Genomic DNA, 22,999 nt, shown 5'->3' on the forward strand with positions numbered 1-22,999 from the left:
AGGGGATTTGCAGAAGGTCAACCTTTACTCAGAGAAGGCAATGGCACCCCACTCCAGTACTCCTGCCTGGAAAATCCCATGGACGAACGAGCCTGGTTGGCTGCACTCCATGGAGTCGCCAAGTCCCTTTCACTTTCCACTTTCACGCATTGGAGAAGGAAATGGCAACCCACTCCAGTGTTCTTGCATGGAGAATCCCAGGAATGGGGGAGCCTGGTGGGCTGCCAACTATAGGGTCGCACAGATCAGACACAACTGAAGCGACTTAGCAGCAGCAGCAGCAATCTTCACTACGGGCTTCCCCCGTGGTTCAGCGGTAGAGAACTCGCCTGCCAATGCAGGAGACACAGGAGTCACGGGTTCGACCCCTGGGTTGGGAAGATCTCCTGGAGAAGAACATGGCAACCCACTCCAGGATTCTTGCCTGGAGAATCCCATGGACAGAGGAGCCTGGTGGGCTAGGGTCCATGGGGTCACAAAGAGTCGGACAGGACTGAAGAGACTGATGACGCATACAGCCTTCACCGAGTGAGCGAGGATTCTGGCATTTAAAAAAAAAAAAAAAAGGAGTCTGATTATGGCTCACATAGCAGACGCTTTCCCCTCCCCCCCCCCCCACCCCCGCCCCAAGGAAACATCCCACGGGGTTGACCTCCCACCACAGAAAGAGCTGTCCTAGTTCTGCAGACATCCGTGGAGACACCTGTTTCTCTCCAGCAGCACCAGAGACCTGAGGGGTGACCCCCATGACGAGGGAGAGGAAGGGTTTTGAGGAAGGGTTTTGGTAAAGAGGCTGATAAACACCGCGAAGGGTGTGAAAGTGACCGCTCCCCACAGGCAGTTCACTGAGAAGCTTCTGGGAGCACCACACCCCGGAACCTCCCTCCTGGGTCCCCGGGCACCCTCAATGCCCCGGGTGCTGGACCTACACCAGCCCCCCAACTCTCCGGGGGCTCCTTGTGGGACCCTCCCCCTGCAGCGCCCATGGCAGCTCTGTTAGGGAAGGAGCAGGCTCAGAAAACCAGCCCCTGCTATGGGCGAGGGTGCCTGCAGACGTGAGGTCTAGTGCCGCCTGCTGGAAATCCAAAGACAGGTTTCCAGGGGGCAGCCTGGTGAGTTGTAAGAGCAGCTCAGCTCAGTTCAGTTCAGTCGCTCAGTCATGTCTGACTCTGCGACCTCATGGACTGCAGCACGCCAGCTTCCCTGTCCATCACCAACTCCCGGAGCTTGCTCAGACTCATACCAATCAAGTCGGTGATGCCATCCAACCATCTGTCATCCCCTTCTCCTCTTGCCTTCAATCTTCCCAGCACCGGGCTCTTTTCAAATGAGTAAACTCTTCGCATGAGGCGGCCAAAGTATCGGAGTTTCAGCTTCAGCATCAGTCCTTCCAATGAACACCCAGGACTGATATCGTTTAGTCTTTTGGATCTCCTTGCAGTCCAAGGGACTTTCAAGAGTCTTCTCCAACACCATAGTTCAAAAGCATCAATTCTTCGGCACTCAGCTTTCTTTATAGTCCAACTCTCACATCCATACGTGACTACTGGAAAAACCATAGCTCTGATTGGACGGACCTTTGTTGGCAAAGTAATGTCTCTGCTTTTTAGTACACTGTCCAGGTTGGTCACAGCTTTCCTCCCGAGAAGCAGGCATCTTTTAATTTCATGGCTGCAGTCACCATGCAGCCACAGGGTCTTTTCCAGTGAGTCAGTTCTTCACATCAGGTGCCAAAGTATTGCCGCTTCAGCTTCAGCATCAGTCTTTCCAGTGAACCTTCAGGACGGATTTCTTTTAGGATCATAGACGAGACAGAAATGCTTAAGAATTCTTCCACAAGAGGGAGCAAGCAGAGTGGAGCAGGTGTAGGGAGAGAAAGACAGGAAACCCCAGGAATCACCACCATCTAAGAGAATAATACCTCAGCTGGAGGGAACCACCACAGACTGAAGGACAAGTCTGCTCCTTCAAATGTGAGGGCACCGATGAAAGACTACAAAAAAAAAAAAAAAAAAAAACCATAAAAATCAAGCAGATGCGCCCTCACAAATAAAAACACTATGCTTCCAATAAGCTACAACCTGGATGAGCCTGGCGGCCGTTACACTAGTGAAGGCGGTTCCACAGGAAATGACGCAGACCGGAAGGTTCCACTGAGTGAAGCCCCTGGAGGGTCAGGTTGAGAGAGCAGAGTGGGGATCGCCAGGAACTGCAGAGCAGCAAGGGGGAATTTCAGTCTAATGGGTACAGTTTCAGTTTTGCGAGATGAAGAAAAGGTCAAGAGATTGGTTATACAAACTATGAATGTCCTTAACACTTTTTTTGGTCCTTAACAGTCTTGAACTGGACACTTAAAATGGTTAAAGTGGTAAATTTTATGTTGTGTGTATTTTAGCACAATAAAGGCCATCTCAGAACTACCCCCGGAGGGGAACCACAGAAGAGTCAGGGCTGATAGCTGCACTGCAGGTGTTTCCCCCCGACCCCATCTCCACCCCAACAACCTGGGGTGAGGACTGTCTTCTGTGCTCAGGACTCCCCACTTCTGTTCTTGGAGATGTCTCAGCTCCAGCCCCGCACGGCTTAACCTCAGCCTCCCTGACTGCCCCAGTGCTCCAGGCTCTGCTCCAAGGATCAAGTAAGTCTCGGGTCACCCTTTTCTGTAGGAGACTTGGTGCTGAGTTCACATCCTCCCAAGGAGACGTCTGCAACCGCAGAGTGCAGGGGTTAGACCAGCTCCAGCCTGAGAGTGGGGAGACTCGTTTTCTAGATGAAAGTGTCTGTACTGTGTCTGTGTATGTGTGTGTGTGTGTGTGTGTGTGTGTGTGTGTGTGTGTGTGTGTGTAAGGAAAGGTGTGGGAGATTAGATCAGCGCTGTGAGACTCTAAGACAATTTTACTCATGTTCAAATAATACTAGCGATTAATTACCCTTAAGTAGGGGCTATGATGTGGACACAGATTTCAGGCTCCTATATTCTTCTGGCCCTGGGAATCTATGGGTTCCTCCTCTTCTGTAGATATTCAGGTACCTGTAAGGGACTGAATAGATTTAGGTTTGTGTGGAGGACCAAATGCTTGTTGACTTATATTAAGTCCCCTTTGGGTTTGCTACACCCAGTAACTGTGTGAAGCTTGTGCTATTACTTATCACGGGAAGCAATTTTTTAAATGGTGATAAAATACACATAACATAACATTAACCAACTTAACTGTTTTAAGTGTACAGTCCAAAAATGTTAAGTATATTGACATGGTTGTGCAGCCAGTCCCTGGAACTCATTCTCCTGTGTCCCCATTGAACGATAACTCCCCAGTTCCCCCTTTACCTCAGCCCCTGGCCAACCACCATTCCACATTTGTCTCCATGGCTTTGAATCTGTCAGTACTTCATAGAAGTGGAATCATGCGATATTTGTATTTTTGTGACTGGCTTAGGTCACTCAGCAAAATGTCCTCAAAGTACCTCAACATGGTAGCATGCGTCAGAAGTTCCTGCCTTTTTAAGGCTTGGTAATATTCCACTTGGGTATAGACCACCTTGTGTTTATGCAGTCCTTCCTGGATGAATATTTGTGTTGCTTCTAGGTTTCAACTTTCCAACTTGCTAGAAGAATCCTGTGGTTAGAAGAGTCTGGCAGGCTACAGTCATTGTGGTCGCAAAGAGTCGGATACAATATGAGCGACTTTAATTTTCAACTTTCAGCTCCTATGAATAATGCTGCTGTGACCCTGGGTGTACAAATATCTCTTTGAGAATCTATTTTCATTTCTTTTGGGTGTACTTGCTGAAGTGGAATTGCCGGATTGTTGCAAATTATTTTTAATTTTGGAGCAACCACCATATGTTATCCAGAGCAGGTGAGCCATTTGACATGCACAAGGGCTCATCAGCAGAATTTAAACAAGAAGAAAACACCGGTCCCGAGAACTAAATGACTTCCTCAAGGGCACAAGGTGTTGGCAGAACCAAGATTCTAATCCGAGCTTCCTGGCTCTTTGAATGCTTGCTCTGAACCAAAGTGCTAAACTTGGACTTTGGAGTAACAGTGGTGGAAGCCTCCTGGCAGCTGACTTCTGTTAATTGGGTCAGTCAAGCCTCACAGAGCCTTGTGGTGAGGTGTATTTCATGCCTCAAAGAGCAGGAAACAGGGTCCTGCCATTGCTGATTCAGAATGGAGACTAGACCTCTCTCCCTCCAGGCAGGTTTTTTTTGGAGGGGAATATAATTGCTTTACAATGTTGTGTTGGTTTCTGCTTTACAACCACGTGAATTAGCCGTGTGTACACACATATTCCCTCCCTCCTGGACCGCCCCCTCCCTCCCACCCCCCCTCACCCTCTGGGTCCACACAGAGCCCCCAGCCGAGCCCCCTGTGCTAACAGCAGCTTCCCACCAGCTGTCTGTGTTACACTTGGTCGCGTATATGTCAATGCTACTATTTCAGTTTGTCCCCCACCCCTCCCCGCCCTGTGTCCACAAGTCCATTTTCTACATTTGCTCCTCCATTCCTAACCTGTAAATGGATTCATCAATATCACTTTTTCTAAGATTCAATATACTTGCATTAATATACACTCGTTCAGGTCACACAGAGTGAAGTAAATCAGAGACAGGCTGCTCTGGTTTGTGTGTGTGGGCATTGGGGGAGAATGGATACATGAATATGTATGGCTCAGTCCCTTCCCTTTTCACCTGAAACTGTCACAACATTCTTAATCGGCTCTACCCCAATACAAAATAAAAAGAGAAAAGAAAAAAAAGAGGCCACTCTGGTTTGATGATTTGACTGAGCCAGGCTAGAGTCTGTCCCTCCCTACAAATTCCATTTCATTCTGTCCCAAAGCAGAGTTCCAATTTCATGCCAGTCTGCAAACAGTGAAACAGAAAGCTACCAGGTTTCGGGATCCTTGGTGAAGATTGTGTGGAGTGTGAGTTCTCTGATCATCAAACCCCTTAAAGACACTTCGTCCCTATCCAAGAAGGCAGGGAATAATGACAATAATAACCTCCCCTGAATTACACAGGACAGCAGGACAGAGACGGTAGGCATTTTGTGCAAAATCAGACCAGCTGAGAGGTGCGGGAGTTTGGATGGGAACCAGCAGAGCAGGTTGATTTCAATGAAAAAATCATCATTCTTATACACTCAGCTTTTACCGATTAAGCAGCTACTGCGTATGACTGGGACTGTGCTGGAATCTTTTGCTTCTGAAGAAGCAGAAAGCTTTGCTTTCTAGGTTCTTTTGCTGATCTAATAATTAATTTGACATGGCACAAATTAACAAATTTGATTTGCTAAGTGTGAGAGTCCCATAGAACTCTTTCTGCTTAATTTATTTTTTAACTGGAGGATAGTTACTTACACTGTTGTGCTGTTTCTGCCATACAACAACTCAATTTAGTCATAATTATACATATATCGGAGAAGGCAATGGCACCCCACTCCAGTACTCTTGCCTGGAAAGTCGCATGGAAGGAGGAGCCTAGTATGCTGCAGTCCATGGGGTCGCTGAGTCAGACACGACTGAGAGACTTCACTTTCACTTTTTATTTACATGCATTGGAGAAAGAAATGGCAGCCCACTCCAGTATTCTTGCCTGGAGAATCCCAGGGACAGGGGAGGCTGGTGGGCTGCTGTCTATGAGGTTGCACAGAGTCAGACACGACTAAAGCGACTTAGCAGCATACATATATCCTCCCTCTTGAGACTCCCTCCCCTCCCCCAACCCACCCTTTAGGTCTCCACAGAGACGGGGCTGAGCCCCCTGTTACATAGCAATTTCCCGTCAGCTCTAATTTACACACGGAGGTATATGAATGTCAGGGCGACTCTCAATTCGCCCCACCCTCTCCTTCCCCATGAGTCTGTTCTCTGCATCTGCCCCGGGGGGCTCCCAGGCACAGAGGCCTTTCTGTCTTCCCTTTCTTGCAGGCAAGACTCCGGCCGTGATGACCTTCCATGCGTTCCAAAGGGCAGATTTGCACAGTTGCTGATTAAGGGAGGAGCAGCCCCAGAACCAGCTGAGATTAAAGGGACCAGAGAAGGTCTCAAGAGTGGGAGAGCTGACCACCACAGGCCCCAGGTCCCCCGAGATGAGACGAAGGGAGTGCAAGCCCTGCTTAGCCCGCAATCTTGTCAGGGACCCCGCCTTGGACCCACAGTTGTAAAAGCCCTGATTAAATTCCCTGGGGTTGAGACACATCACTCTTTTCAGGCAGAAGCCTGGTGTGTCTCCCTTTGCCCAGTAAATAAGAAAGCTGTCCTCTTCTACTTCCCCCAGAATTGGCTTGGGGGTTGATTCGGCATCTGTGTAGAGAGTCTGAGTCTTTGGTAACACTGGAACAGTCCAGTGTGGAAACAGAAACCAGAAAACCGGCCAAAGGCTAACATAGACCGGGAAGGACGGCCCCGTATGAATGATTTACCTGTGTGTTCATGGAGCTCCTCCTCATGGGGTGGGAGACCCCACACCCTTTCCCTCTGGGTGTGTAATGGCTTGCTTCTGTCTTAACTGAGCAAACTGTGCTCGTCTGCTTGTTGGGCTGAGTATAGTACACATTCTACCTGTTCTTGTTTTTGATTTTTACAGTTTTTGCCTCCTTGAGAAACGCATTTTTCAGTGAGGGCAAAAGCTGGGGGAACCTTGTTTTGAGCCTCTAGCCCCTGGTGGACAAGCAGCTAGGATTCCTGGTTTTCATCCAGGCCCCCCACCCTCACCCCAGGTCCAATTCCTGGGCAGAGAACGAGGCTCTGGCTTCAAATCACCTCTCACGGCTGACTCTTTCCAAGATCATTGGTGCTGAAACCCGGGATTTCAAGGTAAAGCCGGTCTCCCCAGACTGTTGGCTGGAGACTTCTGAGTCTCTCTCTCTCTCCATGAAAACTTGCTCTCACTCTCTGCTTTGTTCTCTTTCCAAGACCCACAGGTTTTGATCAAGATCCGCTCAGTGAAGGAGCCCAAGTTTTGGTTTTTCTCTCTCCCCTCCCCCTCTCTCTCACTCTGCTAAACCACAACCCCAGCATGTCCCTGCCTTCATCAATGTTGCGAGCAAGGCGCTAGGAGCCGTAGCTCACCTCCCACCACCTCCAAGAAATTGCTCCCTGCTACACCCACACTTTATCCCCTGGCCCCACTGCCTTTCTCTAATTTTTTTTTTTCCCTGTGATTTCCTTTCCTACTTTACTCGAGAAGCAAGATTTCTTTTTCACCTAAACTTTATGTCCCCTTCAGTTTTACCCCAGATGCCAAACAGGGTGATAGACTTGTGATGCTCCTGCTGTTTAATCTCCCACCATGGCCGGTGCCCACAAATCCTCTGGGAATCCTCCTGCCTCCAGGCCCTCAGGCCCTCCAGCAAGTCCCCCCCTCACTCCAGGCAAGGGACAGCCTAATGGACGGGCCACATTCCAGCAGACCTCATTGCTGCAAAAGACGCCTCTCAGGAAAGTCTTGGCAGTGTCTCCCAGGAGGGACTGGCCCTCCAGAGATGTCAGGTCAGGGATCAAAGGTAGAGCAGAGGATGCTCAAAATCCCACCAAGCACAGGATTTGAGGGAAATCCAGAAAACACTCTGAGCCACCATCAGGTGCCCCCTAGGAATGCTTCTGTCTTCTTTGGTAGCTTGGACAGTAAAGAATCTCCCTGCGATGCAGAAGACCTGAGTTCAGTACCTGGATTGGGAAGATCCCCTGGAGAAGGGAATGGCAACCCCCTGCAGTATTCTTGCCTGGAGAATCCCATGGAGAGAGCAGCCTGGTGGGCTACAGTCCATGGGGCTGCAGAGAGTCAGACAAGACTGAGCGACTAACCCCAACCCTACCAGGAATGCTTCTGGGATGCAGGACTTTATTTCCAAGAGTGCAGTTCTCGGTTGCAGGCTGCTCACCATGGAGAATCCCCTTTCTAATCCAGAGAGGCGGGAAAAGGAAAACTAGGCTTTGCTGTAATGTTGCCTGGCCTTTATTTAAGTTGGGGCATGAAAAAATTTGGTCTCTCACTTTTAATGCTGCTGCTAAGTTGCTTCAGTCGTGGCCGACTCTGTGCGACCCCATAGATGGCAGCCCACCAGGCTCCCCTGTCCCTGGGATTCTCCAGGCAAGAACACTGGAGTGGGTTGCCATTTCCTTCTCCAATGCATGAAAGTGAAAAGTGAAAGTGAAGTCATGTCCGATTCTTTGCGACCCCATGGATTGCAGCCAACCAGGCTCCTCTGTCCATGGGATTTTCCAGGCAAGAGTACTACAGTGGGTTGCCTTTGCCTTCTCTGCTCGCTTATAATACTATCCTACAATTAGATATGCATTGCCAAAGTATGGGAACATGGATGGAGGTTAACCACCCTACATTCTAAATGATCCCCTTTAATCTTCCCCCAAATCTCAGGGGGGAAATCAAGCTTTCCCCACTCCTGCAAGTTCGCTTACTTCTTCAGACTGTTCTGATCAGCCAAATGAAAACAATGGAATACACACACACAGACATATACACCCGTAAACAAAACCAAAACAGCAAAAAACTAAATAAAGCACAAGAGATAGACCCGGCAAGCAAAGGGAACCAAAATTGATAGACACCAGTTACAAAGAAAATTAACTAAAGCACAAGCTAGAAAATAAAACCATATCAAGGTGCCAACTGGGAAATAAAGCAACGGAAACAAAATAAACATGGTGAGAAAAAGAAAGAAAAGGAAGAAAGAATAGAAGAAACAAAGTTAAATAGAGGTAGATAAAGATTTATGTATATTAAAGAATAACTACAACAGGAAACTAGCAGTAAGAAAATCCAAAGAATAAATGTAGAAAAATAATAATAATAAAATTTAAAACTTTAAGAATTAAAAAGGAAAACCCCATAGAACCACAGAAGGCCAACATAGAGGCAGAAGTATAAATAGGAAATAAAAAGTGTGATTAAAAAAACTCTCCCTGGAGTGTAAAAAAATTCTCAAAAGCTTAAGTAGATTTAATAGTACTAATAAAATCAACTACTATAGCAACACAGTGGGGGGTGGGGGGAAGGAAAATATCCAGAAGTAACTAGAGAACAAAGTTAAAGTATAAGAATAATAAATGCTTTTCTTGGATCTCAGCTGTCAGCATCCTTTCTGTTGCTGGGAGTCTCCGGGCACCTCGCCTCCCCGGGATGCCCTCCAGCACTGCGCTGGTCTCTGGTCCTGCTGCGTGGGCAGCTCAGACTCTAATCTGGTCCTACTCCTGCTTGTTCTTGCCTCCAAGGTCCACAGCTGCCAGAGCTGTGTGTTTTCTTCTTCGGGAGCGCTAGGTGTCCTTTCATATATTCAGAGACACAGAGTCTGCTCCTTGATCGAGTGGATTCAATCTGCAACTTGTGCAGCAGGTGCGAAGGTTCTGAGTTCTCTTCCTCAGCCGCACTGCCCCTGGGTTTCAGCTGTGGCTTGGTCTCCACCTCTGCCTGTGAGTCGTCCACAGGGCTTTGCTGCTGAGGCTGCCCTGGAGGGCGTGGGTCTGCCCCAGGGAGGACGGGGTGCGGGGGGTGCAGCTGCTGGGGTGGCCGGGCCCGGGGCACCAGGTGCTCAGGGGAACTGGCGGCTAGGGCCGCAGGAAAGGGCTTTTTCTAGCCTCTGGCAGCTCTGCCCCAGTGAGGATCCAGCGTGGAGGTGGCACAGCTGCTTGGATCGTGGGAACTCTGCCGAGTGTGCAGGGACCCCAGCTGTCTCAGCCGAGGGAGCTCTGGTTCTCCCAGGGTCTCGCCCTCACCTCTGGCAGCTGCAGTCAGAGCGCCTCTGTGGCCCGTCCTTCTCTACGCACCCGGCTCCCTCCCCAGTGAAGTCAGGGAAGGGCCAACCTCTCTCTGGGGACTTCCACTGTCCAGGGCTGACGTGTGGGGACAGAGAGGCTACAGCGATAGCTCCACCACCTGTGAGTGACTCAGCAGGATCGCCCTGCCTCCATCAGTTCAGTTCAGTTCAGTCACTCAGTCATATCTGACTCTTTGTGACCCAATGAACCGCAGCACACCAGGTCTCCCTGTCCATCACCAACTCCTGGAGTCCACCCAAACCCATGTCCATTGAGTCGGTGATGCCATCCAACCATCTCATCCTCTGTCTTCCCCTTCTCCTCCCGCCTTCAATCTTTCCCATCAGGGTCTTTTCCAATGAGTCAGTTCTTCAAATCAGGTGTCCAAAGTATTGGAGTTTCAGCTTCAACATCAGTCCTTCCAATGAATATCCAGAACTGATTTCCTTTTGGATGGACTGGTTGGATCTTGTTGCAGTCCAAGGAACTCTCAAGAGCTTTCTCCAACACCACAGTTCAAAAGCATCAATGCTTTGGCACTCAGCTTTCTTTATAGTCCAACTCTCACATCCATACATGACTACTGGAAAAACCATAGCCTTGACTGGATGGACCTTTGTTGGCAACATAATGTCTCTGCTTTTTAATATGGTGTCGAGGTTGGTCGTAACAGGCATTTCCCACTGCCATCTCCTCCCCGATGTCACCTCAGGCCCTCTCCCCACAGTCAACAGCAGACCTCGTCCTGGGATCGCTCCACAGTCCCTCCTCTCCAGCTCCCAGCCCTGCACCTTCTAGGGGACTTGCGTCCCTGTCTGCAGTAGTATGGCTGTGGCTAGGATTGTCTGCATGATTCTCATTCCATTCAGACTCTCACAGATCAGCTTCCCTCATAGCTCAGTCAGCAAAGAATCTGCCTGCAATACAGGAGAACTGGCTTTGATTCCTGGGTCATCAGGAAGATTCCCCTGGAGAAGGAAATGGCAGCCCCCTCTAGTATTCTTTCCTGGAGAATCCCATGGAGAGAGGAGCCTGGCGGGCTACAGCAAGAGTCATGCCTTAGTGACTCTACCCCCACCACCACCATCTCAGATCAGCTGCTTCACCCTCAGCCTCAAGTGCTTCTCCGCTGTTCCCTGAACAGTTTCCTCACCCTCCAAGGGTGCCCACGTGGGGACCGGACCCCTGCTGCAGTCCCCCCACCTGCCAAGGGCATGTCCAGTCCTACTAACTCTCTTTCCCCCTTACTTCCTTCACCCTACTGAGTTTTGTGTGGTTCTATATATTCTTCTCTGGTGGCCAGGTGTTCCTGCCTGCTCTCAGCTGCCGTTCTGCAAGATCTCCTGTGTCTGAAGGTGTCTTCCTGATGTATCTCTGGAGAGAGAGGAACTCCACATCCACCTGCTCCTCCGCCATCTCGTTCCCCCTCATCTGATCAAACTAAGACCCCATCTCCCCAGAGGGATGATCCCTTGGGACAGCATTTTATCAGCCAGTCTGCCATTCTTATCGGGGCCAATTTGAGCACTATCTGGTCTAAGTTTTAGCTATAAAACTTTCACTAGAGAAGAGAAAGATGACATTTTATTATGACATGGTGTGGCCACAAAATTCTCTGGACTCCAGAGAAAACTAGCTAAGATAAAACTTTTTGAAATGGGGGGGGACCCCAAACAACAAAAACAACCCCCCCAAACAAAAACAAACAAAAACTGGGTTTTTTTGCATGTGCAATTGGAGAAAACTAGCTTTTAAAATACTTTTATTATTATTATTTTTTTTTTTCAGAATTCTGACACTGAGAGAACAAGTCCTGTAGAAGAACATGACTTTCCCTGTGCTTAAGATCACACTCTCAGGTACATTTCTCTTATCTAGTCTAATAATCTCCAGTTCCTGAGATGGAGGGGGAAATGGAAAGGAAGTCTTTTAAACTTATCCTTATTAAAACTGTTGTTTATAAACCAGTGAGTTTTATAATACCTGATTCATGACTAAGTTTAGAAAATGAACCCATAAGATCCCTATCTGGATGTATGCATGTCTCAGTATTTGTCTTTGTTATGGATTTTTGAGATTAATTTGTAAAGGAGCTCTATTAAATTGGCTTAAAGAAAAGTAAGCACTTACAAATCAAACAATTCTAAAAATAAGAGACATTAAACTTAATGAATTTCAGGTTCATGTGATCTGGGAAATATTCAGTGTTAAATATCAGATATGAAAGTTAAGTCTCAATATGGACTTTAGAGTCATATTAATCCCTCTTAGTATGTCTTTAGAGGCATTTATATTAAATATAATACTTTTATTGTACCTGAATGGACTGAATGTCATTAAATTAATGCCATGTATGTTACAACTTTTGTCAGCAAAATCTAACTTGGTATAGGATAAAAGCTTTTGAGTGAACACTTTAGATATAATTATGTCTTAGGTTTTCCATATTTTTGGTAACTTGGAACTACAGAGTTTTACTAAATCAAGTCAAATAATAACTTATTAAATGTCTAAATTATTTTTAATATAAAATACTAGAACATGGATCACTGAACAAATCTACATTTACCTACTTTTGTCTTCTTGGGAGAGCAAAACTAAAAACCTTGGGTTTATTGGACATGCTTTGTATTATGTTGGGAAAAGAAATTGCAATTTGGGAAAATGCAACCTATGGAATATGGTCTTAAATTTCCCAAACAAAAATTGCTAATGTGACCAGTGGTTCACAATTGCTTTCTTCTCTGTTTTCAATATAGGTTAAGGTTTTAAGAGCTGAGGGTTCTACTTGAAAGGTACTTAAAGCTACTAGAAGCAATAAAGGAAATATTTTGGAATACAGTAGGAAAGTTGTGCTAAGGGAGATACTGCACATGTGCAGAAAGGCTCCATGGGCATCAAAAAGAGGGGGGCACCATTGCATAATAGGTGATGCCATGGACCCCCAGAGGCTGCTGGGCTGGTATCTGTCTTGGAAAAAAGTTACACACACATGTTGGTGAGGGTCCTAGAGCAGGTCAGGACCTAATTGGGTAACTGTAAAACAAAACTGGAAGAAATGCCCTGTATGAATGATTCAGCTGTCTCTTTTCAAAAACTTGTTTTATTTATCTGTTTATTTTGGCTCTGATGGGTCTTCCCTGCTCTACAGACTGTTCTCTAGTTGCAGAGAGCAGCGGCGAGTCTCCAGTTGCCGCGTTCTGACTTCTCACTGAGGTGACTTCTCTTGCTGTGGACCAGAGGCTCTAGGGCTCCCTGGCCCCCCTAGGTGCTGCGGTTCCTGGGTCTGAGAGCACAGGTTTGATTGTCATGACACATGAGCTTAGCTGTCACATGGCATGTGGGATCTTCCAGGACCAGGGATGGAACCTGTGTCTCTGCTATCGGCAGGTGGATATTTATCACTGAGCCACGAGGGAAGCTTTGATTTAACTGCCTCTTTAAGGGGCTCCACCACTTTAGGGAGGATGTCCACACCCTTTCTCTCCAGGTGTGTATCTCTGCCTTGCTTCTGTCTTAACAAAACAGCTTCTGTCTGTGCTTTCCTGTTTGTTGTGCTGTGTCTCCGATAATACACTTTTTTTTTTTTTTTAAATCATTTTGCCTCCTTGAGAAATGCAGTTTTCAATGCAGGCAAGAGCCAGGGAAACCTTGTTTCTAGCCTCTAACCCCTGGTGGATGGGCGGCTAGGATTCCTGGTTTTCGTCCAGGCCACCCAGGTCCAGTTACTGAGCAGAGAACTAAGACTTTGCTTCCAGCCCCCACTCATGGCTCTCTCTCTCTGTGTGTGTCTCTCTCTCTGCCTCTCTCTCTGAGATCAACCCCATTCAGTTTCAGAAGATGGGAACTGCAAATGATTGGCAAGCAAATCTTTGCCATTCCATGCTGACAAGTCTTTCAAAGGCAAGAAACTATGTCATAACAGCTCTTTTTTTCTGACATAGGTCCCGTAATCTAAACTATTATGAGCCATGAAGGGAGAGGCAAAAGGCTTTTCTTCAGGAGGTAGCATCTTAATTGCCTTCAGTTCAAAACAATCTACAAGACAAAGTGGCACATTTTAGAGTGGAAATTCTGCCCCCCACCCCCACCACTTCTCTTTAAGCAATGCTTCCAGTATATAATAATAATATATTATTTGAAATATATTTAAAGATGCTGAAGCTCCAACACTTTGGGTACCTGATGTGAAGAGCTAACTCATTTGAAAAGACCCTGATGCTGGAAAGATTGAAGGCAGGAGGAGAAGAGGACGACAGAGGGTTGGATGGCATCAGCGACTCGATGGATATGAGTGTGAGCAAACTTTGGGAGATAGTGATGAACAGGAAAGCCTGGCATCCATGCAGTCCATGGAGTTGCAAAGAGCTGGACAAATGTTAGTGACTGAACTGAACTGAACAGATGTTTAAGAAACCAAATCTCAGAGACAGGGAACTTGTCAATGTGTCTTTTTTTCACCTGCTCCCCATCACTCCCCTGCTCCCTAGAACTGGACTCCCAGTGTCAAGGGCACATGGACTTTCTTGACGGTTTGCCGTGTCATTTTCTCAGCAGATCTGATCCTCTTCAACTTTATCTAGGATGTTGTGTCAGGATGTTCACCAATTTGGTCAAAAGCTGGTCCGCAGGCGGCTACTGGAGCCCAGGGAGGGGTTTGAGAGGCCCAAGGCTGATCATCTGAACACTCTGGACCTGGTGGCCTTGGGTGTGGGCAGCACCCTGGGAGCTGGTGTGTACATCTTGGTTGGAGAAGTGGCTGTGTATGAGGCTGGACCAGCAACTGTCATCTGCTTCTTTGCGGCCGGAGTGTCAACTCTTTTGTCCGGGCTCTGCTATGCAGAGTTGGCGGCCTGGGTACCACGCCCCGGTTCTGCGTATCTCTACAGCTACATCACCATGGGTCAGCTGTGTGCCTTCATCATTGGCTGGAACCTCATCCTGTCCTTTGTCATGGGTGAGATGATGGGGTGGGGGAAGGTGGGGCTTAAGGTCAGAAAATTCAGAGGGGAATTGGAGTGTTGCTGATTCATGAGGTCTTTATTATCCACCTTGTGGAGTGAAGTGGGTAATGGTAGAGGAACTTCATAGCTAGAAACTTTATTCTACTTGGGTCTACACTGCTTTCCTGAAATGATGGGAGCTAGAACCGAGAAGGAAATGGACCTGTAGGGAGTGGGTGAGAGGAAGGCATGTCCCACAAGCTCCTCCCCTCAACGTAGTGATGTCTCTGCTCAGCTGTTTCCTCTTATCTCCTCCTAACATATTAAATTGGAGAAGGAAATGGCAGCCCACTCCAGTATTCTTGCCTGGGGAATCCCATGGACAGAGGAGCCTGCCAGGCTACAGTCCATGGGGTCACAAAGAGTTGGACACGACTGAGTGACTAACAACAACAACATATTAAATAGTTGACCTGTTCTGTGAATCATCTGGGTCTACTCTCTCCACCCCATAAAAGGAAGCATTCTGAGATTAGGGATTTTCTCTGTGTGTTTTCCCCCAAATACATCACATGGTACAAGGTTGGGGTGCAATTTGTGTTTGTCAATGGGTCTTCATCTTTTGCTGCTGTAGCGACTGCCTGTGAGGCCAGAGCCTGGAGCTACGCCTTTGACAGCCTGATTGGGAACCACATCTCTCAGGCGTTACAGGAGATGTTCTCTCTGCATGTGCCCCACTTCCTGGCCACCTATGTAGACTTTTTTGCCTTCGTCCTGGTGCTACTGCTCACAGGTGAGACAGAGGTCAGCTAAAATGGGGTGTGGAAGGGGAGCTGGGTACAAAAGGCTTGGGGTTCCAGATAGTGGGAGGCTTAGGGCTGGAATGAAGTGTCTGAGATAAGAGAGACAGGAAGGCAAGGCACAGACCAATGTTTTCAACCCTTGGCAGTATTGACATTCTGGGTTGAATTATTCTTTAGTGTAGGGGGCTATCCTGTTCATTGCGGGTTTTGCTTTCAGTCGTTGTCAGATCCTGAGTGGCAGCCGTGGTCTTTGTTGTTTAGTTGGTAAGTCACTATCTGACTCTTTGCCACCCCATGCAGTGTAGCCCACCAGGTCCCTCTGTCCACAGGATTTTCCAGGCAAGAATACTGGAGTGGGTTGCCATTTCCTTCTCCAGGGGATCTTCCCGACCCCAGGATCAAACCTGCATCCCCTGCATTGGCAGGTGGATTCTTTACCACTGAGCCACCAGGGAAGCCACCGCTTGTCTTTACTCACTAGAGAAATTGATGCCCTCCACCCAAAGTATGACAATCAGAATGCCTCAAGATATTGCCAGAAGTCTCTTCAGAGACAAAGTCACCCCCATCTGACAATCATTACTTAGGCTTACAAGTTTCTTCCTTGTACTGACACTGAAGATGTTTGTTTAATTCAGAGGAAATTAACACAAAATAAAATTAACCATTTTATTGTACTCCCCCAGTTTACTGAGATATAATTGATATACAAGAGTATATAATTTTAAGATGAGGAAAGTGATGATTTGATAGACCTGTCTACTATGAGATGACTGCCACAATAAGAAATTAGCCATTTGCAAGTGTACAATTCTGTGGGACTTTTATTACATTCACAGTGCTGTGTAACCATAACCTCCATCTAGTTCCAAACATTTTCATCACAACAAAAGTAAATCCTTAAAGATCTAAACGTAAGACCAGAAACTATAAAACTCTTAGAGGAAAACATAGGCAAAACCCTCTCTGACATAAGTCACAGCAGGATCCTCTATGACCCACCTCCCAGAGTAATGGAAATAAAAGCAAAAGTAAACAAGTGGGGCCTGATTAAACTTAAAAGCTTTTGCACAATGAAGGAAATGATAAACAAAATGAAAAGATAGCCTTCAGAATGGGAGAAAATAATAGCAAACAAAGCAACTGACAAAGAATTAATCTCAAAAATATATAAGCAACTCCTGCAGCTCAATTTCAGAAAAATAAATGACTCAATCTAAACATGGGCCAAAGAACTAAACAGACAGTTCTCCAAAGAAGACATACAGATGGCTAACAAATACATGAAAAGATGCTCAACATCACTCATTATCAGAGAAATGCAAATCAAAACCACAATGAAGTACCATCTCACACCGGTCAGAATGGGTGCTATCAAAAAGTCTACAAACAGTAAATGCTGGAGAGGGTGCAGAGAAAAGAGAACCCTCTTACACTGTTGGTGGGAATGCAAACTAGTAGAGCTGCTATGGAGGACAATGTGGAGATTCCTTAAAACACTGGAAATAGAACTGCCATATGACCTAGCAATCCCACTCCTGGTCATACACACCGAGGAAACCAGAATTGAAAGAGACACATATACCCCAGTGTTCATCACAGCACTGTTTACAATAGCCAGGACATGGAAGCAGCCTAGATGTCCATTGGCAGACAAATGGATAAGAAAGCTGTGGTATATATACACAATGGAATATTACTCAGCCACTAAAAAGAATGTATTTGAATCAGTTCTAATGAGGTGGATGAAACTGGAGCCTATTATACAGAGTGAAGTAAGCCAGAAAGAAAAACACCAATAGAGTATCAGTTCAGTTCAGCTTAGTCGCTCAGTCATGTCTGATCCTTTGCAACCCAATGAATCACAGCACGCCAGGCCTCCCTGTCCATCACCAACTCCTGGAGTTTACTCAAACTCATGTCCATCCAGTCGGTGATGCCATCCAGCCATCTCATCCTCTGTCATCCCCTTCTCCTCCTGCCCCCAATTCCTCCCAGCATCAGCGTCTTCTCCAACGAGTCAACTCTTCACATGAGGTGGCCAAAGTATTGGAGTTTCAGCTTCAGCATTAGTCCTTCCAATCAACACCCAGGACTGATCTCCTTTAGGATGGACTGGTTGGATCTCCTTGCAGTCCAAGGGGCTCTCGAGTCTTCTCCAACATCACAGTTCAAAAGCATCAATTCTTCAGCACTCAGCTTTCTTCACAGTCCAACTCTCACATCTATACATGACCACTGGAAAAACCATAGCCTTGACCAGACGGACCTTTGTTGGCAAAGTAATGTCTCTGCTTTTTAACATGCTATCTAGGTTGGTCATAACTTTCCTTCCAAGGAGTAAGCGTCTTTTAATTTCATGGCTGCAATCACCATCTGCAGTGATTTTGGAGCCCAAAAGAATAAAGTCTGACACCATTTCCACTGTTTCCCCATCTCTTTCCCATGAAGTGATGGGAGCAGATGCCATGATCTTAGTTTCTGAATGTCGAGCTTTAAGCGCATTTATATGGAATTTGGAAAGATGGTAACAATGACCCTCTACGCAAGATAGCAAAAGAGACACAGATGTATAGAACAGTCTTTCAGACTCTGTGGGAGAAGGCAAGGGTGGGATGATTTGAGGGAATAGCATTGAAACAGGTATATTACCATATGTGAAACAGATTGCCAGTCCAGGTTCAATGCATGAGACAGGGTGCTCAGGGCTGGTACACTGGGACAACCCTGGGGGATGGGATGGGGAGGGGGGTTCAGGATGGGGAACACATGTACACCCATGGCTGATTCATGTCAATGTATGGTGAAAACCACTACAATATTGTAAAGTAATTAGCCTCCAACTAAAATAAATAAATTAAAGAAACAAACAAAAGGAAACCCTTTACCTGCTGAGCAGTCACAGTCCACCTGCTACTAATGCCCAAACCCCAGCCCCTGTAACCACTAGTTTCCTTTATGTGTCTATGGATTTGGTTATTTTGGGTGTCTCATATTCTATCTTTCCCGCAGGACTGCTGGTTCTGGGAGTTCATGAGTCAGCCCTAGTTAGCAAAGTGTTCACAAGCTTGAACCTTTTGGTCCTCAGCTTCGTGATCCTCTCTGGCTTCATTAAGGGAGACCTGCACAACTGGAAGCTCACGAATCAGGACTACTCACTGAACACACTGAACACATCTGGATACAGTGACATCTCTAGGTTAGGAGGGTCCTCTTGGCCAACTCTTGCAATTGGATGGTGCAGAGCTGGGAATGTGGTGGAGACTAAAGAGACCTGGGCTGATGGATCCAGGGGATGGGAGTCCTGGAGCTCAGCACTTGTGGTGTTGAAGGAGGAGCCCAGAAGAGGTGACTGAACTCACCTCACCCACCTTCTTTCTTGTTCCTTCTCTCACCGTAGCTTGGGCCCTCTGGGTTCTGGAGGGTTTGTGCCCTTTGGCTTTGAAGGGATTCTTCATGGAGCAGCGACATGTTTCTATGCTTTTGTTGGCTTTGATGTCATTGCCACTACAGGTAACGTGGTCACTGTGTGTCCTATCGAGGGTCTGGGCAGGTAGGGCTGTCCTTGGGTGTAGGGGTTGGAAGAAGGTTAGACTGCTTTTGGAGGTGCAAGAAGGAAGGGGATTTTGTGCTTTCATTCCAGTGTCTTTCTGAACTCAATACTGCACCCATCTCGCAGGGGGTGAAGTCCCAAATCCTCATCGTTCCATCCCCTTGGGCATCGTGATTTCACTCTCCATCTGCTTTTTGACATGTTTTGGTGTCTCGGCGGCACTTACCCTCATGGTGCCCTACTACCAGATTCAGCTTGAGAGCCCCTTGCCGCAGGCTTTTCTCCACGTTGGGTGGGGCCCTGCCAGATATGCTGTGGCTGTTGGCGCCCTCTGTGCTCTTACTTCCAGGTCAGTGTCTTTTTTTTTCTCCCCGTCTACTGTCAGATGCTCGGGTATCCCAGCCCTTGGGATTGAGAGACAAGAGGGAAGGGTATCTTGCCCCTTGTAGACTAAGGAGCAGAAGCCATTCTCTTCCGTGTTTCTCCACGTCCTCATGTGTGTTTCCATTTTCTTTTCCAGTCTCCTGGGTACCATGTTCCCCATGCCTCAGTTGATCTGTGCAATGGCAGAGGATGGGCTCCTTTTCCAGGGACTTGCTCGGATCTTTACCCACACAGGCACCCCCATCCTGGCCATCATATTTGCTGGAAGTCTTACAGGTTAAGGAAAAAAAAAAAATCCACTCTGTCCTTGATCAATTTTCTAGACTTGTATATTTCCTCTGGTTTCTCACTCTCTCCATCCATCTTGTCTGTTCCCTCATTCCAGGGGTCATGACTTTACTCTTTGAGCTCAGTGATCTTGTAGACCTCGTGTCAACTGCGATGTTACTTGCTTACTCCTTGGTAGCATTTTCTGTCCTTGTCCTCAGGTGAGACTCCAGTATAGTTTGACTGGGGTGAGGGGAGAGAGGTCTTTGATTTGTCCAAGATTGACGGGGAGATAATCCTTTTCTGCCTTCCATATGTCCTGTTATTATTAAGTTGGGAAAGATTAGACTGTCTGTTGTTGGATGAGTAGGGGCTGCTATGAATATTGACTTAATATTTCTACTTCAGGTATCAGCCAGACCAAAACTTAAGCACCAATGAGGCAACAGAGGAGGAAATTGATATTTCTCTGCTAGAAGCTAGTCGTTTTGAACCTGGGCCTGAAGCAAGACCCTCAAACATTCTAAAGAGTCTCTGGTGCCCCAGTAACACCATCCCCACTGTGAAATCTGGGCAGATTGTCTATTGGTGTGCCTTCTTGCTTGGTTAGTGGTGGGATTTCTCATTGGTTGTATTCTGAAATTAATAGAACGGGGAGGGCAGATTGTGTGGGGAAGTTGAGGAAGAATCTTCCAGATAAGATGGCCCTTCATGAGGTGGGCAGTTACAGAGATGAGTATGACCCAAGGTCCTGACGTCTTTGTCTTCTGGGTCCAGCCTGTTCTCCTCCTCCTTGACCCCTGCAGTTCTCCTGCTGACCATCCTGAGCCTGATCCTGGCCCAGTGGCCCAGCCAGGTGTTCTCTGGAGACCCCGTGCTCACAACAGTGGCTGTGCTGCTGCTGCTGCTCATCATTGGGGTCACGGTCATCATCTGGAGGCAGCCCCAGAGCCCCTCTTCTGTTTACTTCAAGGTAAGTGATCTTATGGGCTCAGAGTGTCCACCTTGAGTGAATGAAGTCAGCCTCCTTTGAGGTCTAAACATCTTTGTCGGCCCAAGGAATAAGGGGAGTTGCTAAAAACCATCGACCCTTCTCTGATCCACAGTTGGTGCATCACATACACAATCTCAGGAGGCACTGAACTCACAGTCTGAATAGGATTGTGGTCGCCCTATCCATACAGGGCAGCGTCTCCCTCTCAGACGTCTGGCCTGTGTTCAGGGATGAACTGACTCTGCCCACAGGTTCCTGCTCTGCCTGTCCTCCCACTGGTGAGCATCTTTGTGAACGTTTACCTGATGGTGCAGATGGACACTGGGACCTGGGTCCTATTTGGCATTTGGATGGGGATTGGTAAGTGGCTTCCTTGGAAAATAAGACCTATTGAGAGACTGAATCAAATCATCTCCCTACTACTTCTCCCCTCCTGTCAGACATCATAAAAGGAGGCCTATTGGGCATTTGTAAGTGAGAAGAGTGCCAACTTTTCTTTCTCACTGTCTCATTTGCCTACTAGGATTTGCCATATACTTTGGATATGGGATCAGACACAGCCTGGAGAACAGTGAGCCACAGCCACCAGCCTCCACCTTGCAGACTTGACAAAAACATTCCTAGTGATGAATGAATGATGAATCTGTTTCCACAGGAACAGATGTTGTGTGGAATCCTTCTATGCACTGGAGGTATTTTGTGGTTCAAGGGGCATTTTGAGCCTCTATGGAGCTTGAGGTTGGAATGCATTTAGAGCCCTGTGTTCATTGGTAGTGGACAAAACGGCCTCAGAGTTGCATAATTTTAAGTTTTCAAAGCTTAGTATGCATGCAGAAAAGTGCATGCTTCATAAGTGAGTAGCATGATCAGTTTTCACAAAGAAAGTACAACAATGGAAACAGCAACCTGAGGAACTAATAAAATATTAATGGGCACATGAGAAATAGTTTCTTGTGCCTCATTTCCAGTGCAAACACAGATTGTAATCTGGGAAGGAAATGCAGGTAACTATATATTGTGTCAAATGTTACACCTCAAATATTAGGACAGAAATAAGTTGAAAGTAAGAAGAAGGGAACATATACACTATGCCAATAGTAACACAAGAAAGTTAAGATAGCTATATTAATACAGGAAAAAGTAGAATTTAAGAAAAAGATAATAACAGATAAAGTAGATCATTCAGTAATGATACAGGGAAAAATTTCTCATTTTTATTTTTTCTCCCAGCTTTATTGAGATATAGTGTAACATTGTGTAAATGATCATTTTTCTTTACTCTTGTTGCAGAACCTTAGAATTACACAGTAAAGTTGATGAGGAAAAGTTCTTAATTGACTAAAAAAAAAAAACCAACCCACAACAGCAACACTTGCATTGCTAGAGGAAGGGAAATGGAATGAGAGATAACGGTTGTTTGATACATGCTTACAGTTGGGTGGAACTAAGAGATAGAAAGTGAACCTGGAAAGTCAAGATAAAAAGTGATCACTGCAGACAGAATGCTTGAAATTGAGATTACATACTTTGACAATGTTGGTAATAATGAAGCATAGGATTTTTTGTGGGAATGAAAAACTGGAGAAGAGTGAAGGGGAGATAAAGGTCAAGAAACTGAACAGCAAAATTGTTAGCTGAATTAAAATATAAATGTAGGAGGATTAACAGAAATAGAAATATCACTGTCTTGCAAGTTCTAATGAAATTACAGTCTTAGGACACAATTAAACTGGAGACTGACTTTGCTAGGTGAAACTTTGATGGAACAGGTTGACATCACCTGATGATCATTCTACCCTTCCTGATGTGGGACAACCAGACACCAATAAAGAACACTTTCTGGAACATAGCCCTGATGAAAAGTTGAATCAGAATATAATTACAGATGTATAGAACAGACTTTAGGACTCTGTGGGAGAAGGAGAGGGTGGGATGATCTGAGAGAATAGCACTGAAACATGTATATTATCAATTGTGAAACAGATCGCCAGTCCAGGTTTGATGCATGAGACAAGTGCTCAGGGCTGGTGCACTAGGATGAGCCAGAGGGATGGGTGGGGAGGGAGGTGGGAGGGGGGGTTCAGGATGGGGAACACATGTAAATCCATGGCTGATTCATGTCATTGTATGGCAAAAACCACTACAGTATTGTAAAGTAATTAGCCTCCAACTAATATAAATAAATGAAACATAAATAAATTAATTAAATAATTTTTAAAAAAAAAAGAATACAATCAAATTTTGGATGAACTACCACCTCATAGCAGACA

The 22,999-nt window shown here is 46.4% G+C and overlaps 1 protein-coding gene across 7 annotated transcripts; it reads left to right on the forward strand.

Moving 5' to 3' along the window:
* Positions 1–6,448: 6,448 nt before the first annotated feature.
* Positions 6,449–22,771, forward strand: LOC133054851 (cationic amino acid transporter 3-like). Of its 7 annotated transcripts, none has more exons than XM_061140201.1 (14): positions 6,449–6,824; positions 11,574–11,644; positions 13,941–14,081; positions 14,343–14,742; positions 15,363–15,521; positions 18,544–18,730; positions 18,932–19,044; positions 19,211–19,433; positions 19,605–19,744; positions 19,854–19,956; positions 20,144–20,340; positions 20,542–20,708; positions 20,981–21,089; positions 21,253–22,771. In XM_061140201.1, the coding sequence occupies exons 4-14, from the start codon at positions 14,370–14,372 to the stop codon at positions 21,336–21,338; spliced, it is 1,857 nt and encodes a 618-aa protein (XP_060996184.1). In that variant the 5' UTR covers positions 6,449–6,824; positions 11,574–11,644; positions 13,941–14,081; positions 14,343–14,369; the 3' UTR covers positions 21,339–22,771. The 7 variants fall into 7 exon arrangements, with proteins under 7 accessions (XP_060996184.1, XP_060996185.1, XP_060996186.1 ...); XM_061140202.1 differs by having other exon boundaries at positions 14,369–14,742; XM_061140196.1 differs by adding an exon at positions 12,937–13,790 and having other exon boundaries at positions 6,450–6,824; positions 13,941–14,742.
* Positions 22,772–22,999: the final 228 nt, after the last annotated feature.

Source organism: Dama dama, chromosome 4 (genome assembly GCF_033118175.1).
Source record: "Dama dama isolate Ldn47 chromosome 4, ASM3311817v1, whole genome shotgun sequence".
Lineage (NCBI taxonomy): Eukaryota > Metazoa > Chordata > Mammalia > Artiodactyla > Cervidae > Dama > Dama dama.

Excerpts from the sequence above, each read along its gene's own strand:
- LOC133054851 (XM_061140201.1), top strand. The coding sequence starts at position 14,370 with ATGTTGTGTCAGGATGTTCACCAATTTGGTCAAAAGCTGGTCCGCAGG. Across the intron at positions 18,731-18,931 it reads GGATACAGTGACATCTCTAG|CTTGGGCCCTCTGGGTTCTG; the intron begins GTTAGGAGGGTC and ends CTCTCACCGTAG. Across the intron at positions 20,341-20,541 it reads TTGGTGTGCCTTCTTGCTTG|TTCTCCTGCTGACCATCCTG; the intron begins GTTAGTGGTGGG and ends TGACCCCTGCAG.